This window comes from Carassius gibelio, chromosome B9 (genome assembly GCF_023724105.1).
Source record: "Carassius gibelio isolate Cgi1373 ecotype wild population from Czech Republic chromosome B9, carGib1.2-hapl.c, whole genome shotgun sequence".
NCBI lineage: Eukaryota > Metazoa > Chordata > Actinopteri > Cypriniformes > Cyprinidae > Carassius > Carassius gibelio.
This window is the reverse complement of record NC_068404.1, coordinates 18,447,176-18,457,833: the sequence shown is the minus strand read 5'-3', so window position 1 is coordinate 18,457,833 and position 10,658 is coordinate 18,447,176. Positions and strand designations below refer to the sequence as shown.

At 39.4% G+C, this 10,658-nt stretch overlaps 1 protein-coding gene across 3 annotated transcripts; it reads left to right on the top strand.

Annotated features, from left to right (window-relative positions):
* Positions 1-301: 301 nt before the first annotated feature.
* Positions 302-10,451, top strand: LOC127965596 (protein O-mannosyl-transferase TMTC4). Of its 3 annotated transcripts, none has more exons than XM_052566452.1 (18): positions 302-726; positions 848-1,043; positions 1,425-1,540; positions 2,061-2,277; positions 2,971-3,055; positions 3,376-3,470; positions 4,004-4,096; positions 4,183-4,344; positions 4,557-4,759; positions 5,027-5,201; positions 5,330-5,461; positions 5,760-5,839; positions 5,957-6,064; positions 6,197-6,338; positions 6,895-7,009; positions 9,723-9,835; positions 9,932-10,001; positions 10,228-10,451. In XM_052566452.1, the coding sequence occupies exons 2-18, from the start codon at positions 882-884 to the stop codon at positions 10,374-10,376; spliced, it is 2,217 nt and encodes a 738-aa protein (XP_052422412.1). In that variant the 5' UTR covers positions 302-726; positions 848-881; the 3' UTR covers positions 10,377-10,451. The 3 variants fall into 3 exon arrangements, with proteins under 3 accessions (XP_052422412.1, XP_052422413.1, XP_052422414.1); XM_052566453.1 differs by having other exon boundaries at positions 304-483; XM_052566454.1 differs by lacking the exon at positions 5,330-5,461 and having other exon boundaries at positions 304-726.
* Positions 10,452-10,658: the final 207 nt, after the last annotated feature.

Here is a 10,658-nt window from a genome sequence, read left to right as displayed (position 1 = left end):
ACCTTCAGTTTGGATTGCTGGATCACATGCTGATCCACCATGTCACTTTTGACTGCCATCTTGGGCTCATATGTTTATAAAGTTAACTTACAGTAAGCATTTACATTATGAAGCGGCCTATATTGTTAACAATTAAACCTTGAACAGTATCTTGGCTTTTTATGTTTTTATTTTATTTTTTTAGATAAAGCATACAATCACAATTCACTGCTTCCTGTCATGCCATCAACTGTGCAGTTTTTCCTCATATTATATCCAGTCGGCTGGCTCAGGTCACGTGACGTCACACGGTCGGTCTATTCTTCGCGCGCTAGCAGGAAGTACAGACGAGAGGCTCGTACAGGGATCAGCCATCGTTTAGCCACGTATTAAGCCTGTATTTTCTATTTTTCGTATTTATTTGACACCGGCGATTTAAAGCTTGTATTGCTCGTCTTCAACAGATTGTAAATCTTACTCGTCGACGGGAATACAGTTATTGACGTCAGTGCATTCTAATATTATTATTATTTGTGAATCGTGTTTTGACGGTCGTCATTGTCGCGCGAGCAAAATATATGAATAGACAACGTAGAAAGCGTGAATGGTTTCGTATCCTTTGCTCGCTTTAACAGCCGGTTGCTATGCATTGCATACATCTGTGTGTACAGCTATGCAGCAAAGCATGCAACTGTGCTGAGATGTCACACCGCCTTTTCTAACAAATCTCTGTAGTGCATACTCTAGGTATGTTGCAGTCCATGCGCCTTTCTCGCAAGATGTTTGCTTCTTATTTTTGAAGTCTTATTTTTGGAGTGTTAGCTTGCTGTTTTAACGTTCCACCTGCTTTCTTTGTTCTGCAACACAGTGGTGGGTCAGAATGAACAAAAACCACATGAAAGATGGTGCTTTCTGAGCCTTACTGGGATCATCACATCCCCCTGCCAAAACTGGGACCCTTGCACTCCCGGCTGGTCACTGCCTTTGTTGCCCTGATCTGTTTCATAAACAGCTATGATGGGGACTTTGTCTTTGATGATTCAGAAGCCATCATCAATAACAAGGTATCACCCTCAATCTAGGTTATTTATTTATTTGTTTAGATGTTTATTATGAAAGAAATAGTTTACCTAAAAATCTAAATTCTGACATTCATTTCAAAGACAAGTAAGTGTAGTTTTTCATACAATGACAATGGATGGGGACCAAGGAGTGGCCATGGTCACTATTCAGTTTCATCGCATGAAAAAAGCACCTTTGACATTCTGTTTGAGTAAATGATTATGGAATTTCCTTTTCAGGTAAACTGCCCATTTAAACATGCATATTGTTGCTTTGTGGTTTCAACACACAAATCATGTCAATACTTTAATAGTACATGATATTTGCACCTTTTTTTTGCAGTATTTATACATTGTCTTAACAGGGTAACTCTCATTTCATAGGATTTGAATCCTGACACTCCACTGAGTAACATCTGGAAAAATGACTTTTGGGGAAGTAACTTAAGTAGCAACTCCAGTCACAAATCCTACCGGCCGCTGACCGTCCTGACCTTCAGGTATGTTCACCACAAAGACAAAAGACTCTTTCAATTACTGCTGTGTGACTGATGATTAACACAAGGTAATAGTCCAACGTGCTTATAGTGAATATTGTCAAACCTCTTTGCATGTATTAGATGTGTGGACTTGTAATTTTATTCTCAGTGGGAAATCAAAAGAGGTCCCCGAGTGCTTCCTCACTGAATGCCACAATAATTGACATTAAAATTGGATGCATATATTGCCTTTTTTTAAACTCGTTTTAGAAATGTCCCTGGCATTTGACTGCAACTGTGAGGAATCTATACAGGGGGCATAATTCATGTCCTGCATGCTGTTAATGAGAATGACATCGTTTTGCATCAGTAATGGCCCGTTATACCGCCTCAACCATAAAGTTGCTTTATAATGCCATGATTTCTGTATGCCATCCTATCTCTGCTGTTTAATGTTTCAGAAATATACAAAAACATTTGTGATTGTTGCACAAGTCAAAAGTTAGTTTTAATCCTTGCGATTTATTACTTATTTTCGCAGGATCAACTACCTCTTGGCTGGTGGACTGCATCCGATTGGCTTCCACATGCTCAACGTTGCCCTCCACTGTGTTATTTCTGTGTTAATGATCGATGTGTTTGCAATATTAATTGGCGGCCCGGTTCAAGACGGAAGAGGGGCGAAACTCAGTCTTTCTCCAAAAGCTTCCTTCCTGGCTGCGCTCTTCTTTGCTGCACATCCAGTTCACACGGAAAGTGTAAGTAGAGTGGGAAGACGTGATTCAGCATGCCGTCTCTGCCCGGTAAACAATCTCCGACTACAATGCTCCATATCACAATGTTCATTGATGTTGCATGAAATATACATTACAAGGCCCGTGGAGAAGAAAGCTTCACGCAGCTGGTGTGCATCGCATAGGTGGGCTCTACAGTCAGCCATGGCTATTAACAGCTTTGCCCTGCCATGGATGCATCCGAGCATGGTAGAGTCTGCCAATGCTCTGGTAGCTGCTCTTTAATCAGGTTCAGAAAGACCGGCCCTGGACTTGGAGGGGGTGAGGTTCAGAGAGACCACTGACTTGGGCCTACGGGATGAATCAAAGAACATGGCCCCAGGACTCCAGCCAGGGCCGACTGCAGTTCTGTAATGAGTGCTGCCTCCTGCCTTCACTGTTAATTTGACACTGCCAGAAATACAGGCAATTTCACAGACGAAAGGCCGGCGAAGGATGTTTTTATGCAACTGTTTTTTTGCCTTTAATGTCCAAGCAGGATTTCATTTGTTTCGGTGTAAAACGTAGCTGCCGTTAAAAACGATTGCCCTTGGGGTGGATTTCACGGTTGTGACCCACTTGAAGATGGATACTGCTTGATGAGACAGTGTCTTTTAGCTCTCTAAAAGTATTTAGTTGATCTTGAATAATCTCCTCTGTTGGCTCTCTGTCTTGTAGGTGGCTGGCATTGTTGGCAGAGCAGATTTGTTATGTGCCCTCTTTTTTCAGCTCTCTTTTCTGGTTTACTGCAAAGCATTTCAAGGTCAGTCGATGCACTAGACAGGCTAATAAACAGATCATTGAATTGCTGAGTTTGCGGACAAATAAACCAGATTTTTGTGAAATGGATCCACCAATTCATCGAAAAGATCACATGATTAATTTATGGACTTGTTTAAGGATACATTTATGGATTCTTTGTTTGGTATTTGAAGCTTAAAATCTTATCTTGTTTGAGGACTCGTTGCAAGTTGGTAATGAATTAATTCTGTGCAGACACTGCATGTTAGGATCTCACTGAATGTCTTACTTTGCATTAAGCATACAGTTTAAGTGTAGAGATTTTTGAATTTCTCCCTGTAGGTGGTGATAAAAAGTTCTCAGTATTGTGGATATTTGGCAGCATTCTTCTTTGTGCTGTCGCAATGCTGTGCAAGGAGCAAGGCATTACGGTTTTGGTGAGTGAAAATATCCATACATTTGAGAGAGCTGCAGGTCAAATAAGGTCATATGCAATAAGCACATACCATATTTTTCGGACTATAAGTCGCACCGGAGTATAAGTCACATCAGTCCAAAAATGATGAGGTAAAAAACATATATATATATATATAAGTCGCACTGGACTATAAGTTGCATTTATTTAGAACCAAGAGAAAACATTATTGTCTACAGCCGCGAGAGGGCACTCTATGTTGCTTAGTGTAGACTACAGGAGCACTGAGCCACATAGAGCGCCCTCTGTCGGCTCTAGACGGTCATGTTTTCTCTTGATGCATTTTTAGTTAATTTCTCTTGGTTCATGTCAAATTAATTTTGATAAATAAGTCACACCTGTCTATAAGTCGCAGGACCAGCCAAACTATGAAAAAAAAGTGTGACTTATAGTCCGGAAAATGCGGTACATGTTAGATTATCTCTCATCTATTTTTACAATACAGAGCTTTGTTCATCCATAAAATATCTTAGTCCTTTTCTTCTGTGTGTTAAGGGAGTAAATGCTGCTTATGATATTCTCATGGTCTGCAATCTGAATATCTGTGAGCTTGCTCACCAGCTGCTTTCCAGGAGAAAATCAGCCGATGTAAGTGACTTATTCATAGGGTGTCACTCTTTGGACCCAAAACAATCTTAGTTTGGATTGATTTATACTTTCTCTTTTCCACCCAGATTGGTGGGTTGGTGAGGAGTGGTTTGCTTATGAGGTTAGCTCTTCTCTTTCTTGGTGGTTCCTTCCTTTTGTACGCGAGGTGGAGAATCATGGGAACTGGGCCTCCGTCTTTTACTGAGGTGGATAACCCAGCATCCTTTGCTGAAAATGTCATCTTGAGGGTAAGCAGTCCTTTCAGTTTGGATTTTTTAATGGCCCTTTTGAAGCTGAAATTGTACCAGTACTGACAAATCAAAATTTTACAATCCTAGTCAAACCTGAAATTAATATTTAGTATACAGTTTTAGTAGTAATTTTTACCCCAGACAGACTGTGTCATATTTTCACATACTCCTTAAAGAATCACGTGTTTTTCCGCTCTCTCTTTTCTCAGATTGTGAACTATAATTACTACTACTCCTTAAATGCCTGGCTGCTGCTGTGTCCCTGGTGGCTGTGTTTTGATTGGTCAATGGGCTGTGTACCTTTGATCAAATCAGCTACTGATTGGAGGATTTTCTGGCCTCTTTTGCTGTGGTGCTGTCTGATGGGCTTAGTATACCAAGCTCTGTGCTCACAGGACAGCAATAAAAGAAGGTAAGACCAGCAAAACAAAACATGCTTTGTCTAAACATGGAAAAATGTGTGTGATGGTTTGTAAAAGAATGCCTGGTTGTTGTTCAGGCATTTATTTGTATACAGTTGCCATAATGTTACTCTCCAATAAGATTTATTTTAATGGATCAATCATCATTAAATCATCTAATCATATTTACTTACTCTAATATGTATTCCTTCTGAATAAAAGTATACCTTTCTTAAAAAAACAGTGTGTATGGTGTATTATTTTCTGTGTGTTTTTAGGACTCTGACATTTGGCCTTGTACTGCTGGTTATTCCGTTCCTGCCAGCCAGTAATCTGTTCTTCAGGGTGGGTTTCGTGATAGCAGAGCGGGTGCTATACCTCTCCTCAGCGGGCTACTGCCTCATACTGGCCTACGCTGTGGGCTACTGTAGCTGCCACTGGAAGAAACACAAGGTATGTGGCCTGTTCTACAGCAATTTCCCACTTATCACCTCCTAATATTCACCATCAGACCATAATTCACTGTAACTAATGTTCCATTGAGTTTGTGTTCACGTCTCGTGTCTGTGGGATAACCGCAGAGGCTGGTGAGAGCGGCCACGTTGACGCTGCTGTGTGTGAACGTGGCTCGCTCTGCACAGCGCAGTCAACAGTGGAGGTCTGAACAGAGTCTCTTCACCAGCGCCCTGTCTGTCTGCCCACTGAACGCCAAGGTGAGACCGCACACCTCCCCCCGTCATGCTGCAGTTTAACTCCACTGCATTCGTGAAATCCATTTCAATAACTTCAGCTTATCTGTCAGCACACAAAATGCCTTGAGCAAGACTCTCAGCTTTCTCCAGAGGAACTGAACTTGTAATAAGTGCACTTTGAAGCATCAGCTAAATGATTAAATAAAAAATAACAGAAAAGCAAATCAAATATTTGTTCTCAATGGTATTCAGTCCAGTTTTGCACACCAGTGACTTCATTAGCTTGATGAGATCTCTAACTTCTTCCTTCCTTGCACAGGTGCATTATAATGTTGGCAAAAACCTTGCTGACAGAGGCAACCAGAGTGCTGCAGTCAAGTACTACAGGGAGGCAGTGAGGTACAAAAAAAAAAATCATGATTCTGTCATATTCACTTTGGCAGTTCTTCTGTCATGTGATCTATTGTGTATTATATGAAATAAGTTAGGGTTCACTTTTTTCTACACGTGTTACAGATTACACCCCAAGTATGTTCATGCCATGAACAATCTTGGCAACATATTAAAAGAAAAAAATGAGTTAAAGGAAGCTGAAGTGCTCCTGTCAGCTGCGGTTCATATCCAGTGAGTGAAGACTTTTAGTTCATATTTATTGTGTGTAGCTGTGTAACCTTTATTCAATTGTGCTGTTTTTTTTTTCTTCTTCTTCTTTTTTTTTTCTTCTTTTTTTATTTTTTATTTTTTTGATTGGATTAGGCCTGATTTTGCTGCAGCTTGGATGAATTTGGGTATTGTGCAGAACAGTCTGAAAAAGTTTGATGAGGCTGAACAGAGCTATTGGAATGCAATTCGATTCAGGAAAAAATACCCAGACTGTTATTACAACTTGGGACGTCTGGTAAGTACTGTGTTTTCTCTGTAATTTGAATAAAGCATTCAGTACATTTAAAGCATGTTTTTCTACTTATTAAATTACCCCATGTTTTCAACATCAATTTCAATAGTATTACTGTGTGGATTTTTAACATGTCTAGTGTGATTTTGTCTTGGGCTATTATGTTCATCCTTCCTGTGTGTACAAACCAACGGTTTTATTATGGCAAGAAATTGGCTATTCCACTCTAAATATGGCCCATTATGATGTGTAGTGACATGCTATTTTAGTGTTAATGAAGGTTTGATTTCTTTACTTCATGAATTATCAAAGCATTATTATCAAAGATGTGCCATAGTGATTAATGCACTTTCTTCTCACATGTTTAGCCTTGTTGATTATGCAGAAAATGCTAATTCGAATCTGCATAATTTCTCTGCCCTTCTTCTCCTATTTAAAATAATAAAATGTATTTAAAAAAAAATGAAATTGTAAGGCATGATAATTTTTTGGGGAGAATCTTTGTCCTCGACGCACACTGGGCCATTGTTTGATTGGTGCTTGTCTGTTTTATCTCCAGTATGCAGACCTGAACCGCAGCATTGACGCGCTGAACGCCTGGAGGAACGCCACCATGCTAAAGCCTGACCACAGCCTGGCGTGGAACAACATGGTCATATTGTTGGATAACACTGGTAAGGTGTAAACGGAACACGATTGATTAAAAGGCTAGTGCATACTTTAACAAATAGTGTAAAATTTGTGTACTTACAGCTGATATACTTCTCTTAATTACTGTAGATGTCGTCTTAAATACTTGAATCTGATTGGCTAGTTTTTTCCATTCTACGGACCCCTAAACTTTATTATTAGCCATTGTCCTAGGCTCCCTGTGCCTACATAGCAACGCATTATCGCGCTTAACATATAATAACTTCAACTGAATTCAATATTTCATGTTTATTTGCTTTTATATGGTATAATAAGCAATATAATGTGGTATAAGCAGAATAATGTGCAGTTAGCTGACTGTATATTATCTTTTGCATATATCACAGTTTAGTAATACAGTATAGATCTGTATTGTTATGTTCAGACGGGCAGTCATGTATGCTTAAACTGAGTGAGTGTTCTCATTAAACATGACCTTGACCCTGCCCTTGGGGGTAAACAGATGATCTTGGCCTTCTCCCAAATCTTCCCGCCTTGTCGTTTTCATCTGGTGTCCCAAGTATAGCCGTGGCTCATAGCTGTGTGTGAGATAGAGGGAGAGAGAGGTGTGAACTTCCATTCTGCAGATGCTGAGCGTCAGGTGCACGCTGCCACATGGGGCCATGCTGCATAATTAGTTCACCCTTTACAACAATTAACTCCTGCACCCCATCTTCACCCCCTTCTCTCATCACAGACCCTACAGGGATGGATAACTTGGCTTTTTCTTAAATGATCAAATTACCTTTTAATATTTTTCTTTGCGTGATATAAAGAGCACATACTACAATATAGTTCAGAGAGTATAACAGACTTGGTGATAAAACATAAAAAACTGTTTTTAAAATGCGTTTATATACTTGAATAATGTCACAAAACATTTTTGGAACATTTGTGAACATTTTTGGGTGATGCAAATGAACCACAGAATCAGCGTTTTCAGCATTTTGTCATAAATGTCTGCCTTTGGAAAAACAAATGGAATTAATAATTAAGAAATACACTAAAATCACTGTTATTTACATTGTTTCTTGATTTTTATCACTGGCAAACTAATTGCACATATATTGCATACATTTATCGCACATTTTTCTTGCCCAGTCCTATAAAAAAATTGCCTTTTTTAACTTTGGTTAAACCTATTACAGTCAGTAAACCATACTGTTATGCATATATTTGTAGCTTGTGTTTTTATGATACTGAGAAACATTTTTTCAAAAGTTTCCATTCTGAAGAGATGTTACAAGATTAATAGAGGATGTCCTTTCCAGGAAATGCCGGCATTAGAACCCAACATGATTAGACCGGAAGAGCAAGAATCAGCAATGCTTGAAATTTATGTATTAAAAGCCTTGTGTGTTGTTTTAAAGCCACTCTTCCCTGCCGTGTGGAGAATGGCGTGATTCCCTGACAGAAGCCGTTTATTCAAACGCGTCTCCCAGGCAGGTTGGCCCTCCCTGGAGAGTCTTGGCACGGTCCATTTTCTTTGCCAAAAAACCAAACAAAACAAATAACACTCTTGGCACCACCATCATCTCCCTCTGCATTTTCCAGCCTCACTTGATCTCAAATACCCTCCCAAACATTAGCTAATGATTGCAAAAAGTGAATTGGGAGATGCTTTCTACTGCTGTTCTTTCCCTAAAATATTAAACTGAAAACACATCAAGAAAGTGTGCAAACATAAAACATGAGTCATGTTTAGGTTGCAGCAGTGAGGAAGAATCCTCAGCAGCTCATGAATTTGTTAAGGGCCAGCCGGTGAGAGAAGATCTATCTGAGTCTGTGGTCAGAGGGAGTTTTGACATCCAGATCAATAAGTCAGTAGCCCTTGTGTTGCCCTCTAATTAGGAAACTAAAAGAACCAGCCATGTGTGGAGTTGAAAAACTCTCTTCTGGAGGCTGCTGACACACCAGAGCAATCCACTCTGCGCAGTCAACAGAAATCACAGAATGACAACTATACGCTTGTCCTTTTGTGACATTTAGAACTATTTATAAAAATGTAAACTATTTGCTCCTTCACAGTTCTTAGTAGTTTTATTTTTATTTATTTTATTTTATAATTGGCTAATTTTAGTGATGGAAGTGTTCTGGTACGCAACAAACACATTTCTATTGTGCAAGAGGCATAGATCTAAGAGTTTAGTTCTGAATGCTTGTTAAATGTTCTTTTTACATTTATTTTATAGAGCTACTTAAGTGTTCTGTGTGATTTTAGCACATTGCTGGGGTTCTCTGTGTTTGCTTGGTGTTTGTTAGGATATTCTGAGTGGATGCTAGGTGGTTACTTGCAGGCTTAAGTCAAAAGAGTCCATCCCCAAGTCACTATGGTATTCTGGTCCATTGATATCACTTGGGTTCCTCTTTCAGTGTAATGAACACCCTGAATGCATTAGCCTTATTGGCCATCTCAACTTCCAGTGCAGTGTATGAAAATTGTAAGAAAATGAAACCTTGAGGAAGTGCCCTTATATAGGACAAAGCAATATTAATATTAAAGTTTCTAAGATTTCAGTAGAAAAATGTAGGCAGTAGACATAAATAGAGCCAATTCTGCCAAGAATCGAAGTCTAAATTATTTTTAAAAAAAAAAGTAAAAGCCCCAGCAGTTTGAGTAATCATTAATAACTTAATCAGCAATAATAACATTTTGTGTCTTAGCAAGGTAACAGTTCATGTTATATTTCATTACAGGCAATCTTGCTCAGGCTGAGTTAATTGGAAAGGAAGCATTAAAGATATTGCCAAAAGATCACACCATCATGTTCTCCCTCGCCAATGTCCTTGGGAAACAAGAAAAGTACAAGGTTAAAACAAACATTTTTCCATGTGATGCTGCCTTTTTTATGAAAATGTTACTCCGACTATTTCTTTATAATAACCAATGTTCCTTTTTCTCTCAGGAGTCAGAAGGATTCTTTCTTAACGCTCTGAAGATCAACCCAAACGTTGCCAGTTGCCATGGCAATCTTGGTAAGTCTCCCAGAATCCCGCTGGCACTTTAGTATTGTCACAGAAAACAGTTGTGCAAGTTTTGACTCCTGCAATGTTACACGATACAGGCATAAATCGATGCAACTGAATCAATAAACAAAGCGAAGTGGCTATGATTCTTCTCCCATTCACTGGGGACCAATGCTGAGGTACTGTTCAGTCCCTTGATTTAAGTGACGGGTCATTTTTTTTTGTGCTCTTGCAGCTGTTCTGTATCACCGTTGGGGAAAACTAGACTTAGCAAAGCGGCACTATGAACTATCTCTTCGACTGGATCCCAGCGCTCCAGGGACCAGGGAAAACTACAGCATGCTAAAACGCAAACTGGAGCAGCGGCAAAGGACTGTTGGATAACACTGTTTTTGATAACTGCATGCCACACAAGTCTTTGTACGGTCTCTACATAACTAAATAAAGTAATTAATGGTATTATTTTTCACTTTTGTTCTTTATGAATGCATACAGATGCTGTAGATGCACACAGTGCTTCCATTCTGGCCACATTATAGTCTTTTAAGATCAAGACTGGTTTCTTAACCGGCTCAAATGAGTTTGTCATGTGTAACTGTAGGCTCAAGACATATGGAACATATCCACTAACTTGACTTTCATCTTTGACCTCATGTTATGTCAGCT

Excerpts from the sequence above, each read along its gene's own strand:
- LOC127965596 (XM_052566452.1), top strand. The coding sequence starts at position 882 with ATGGTGCTTTCTGAGCCTTACTGGGATCATCACATCCCCCTGCCAAAA. Across the intron at positions 1,541-2,060 it reads CTGACCGTCCTGACCTTCAG|GATCAACTACCTCTTGGCTG; the intron begins GTATGTTCACCA and ends TTATTTTCGCAG. Across the intron at positions 6,065-6,196 it reads TCAGCTGCGGTTCATATCCA|GCCTGATTTTGCTGCAGCTT; the intron begins GTGAGTGAAGAC and ends TGATTGGATTAG.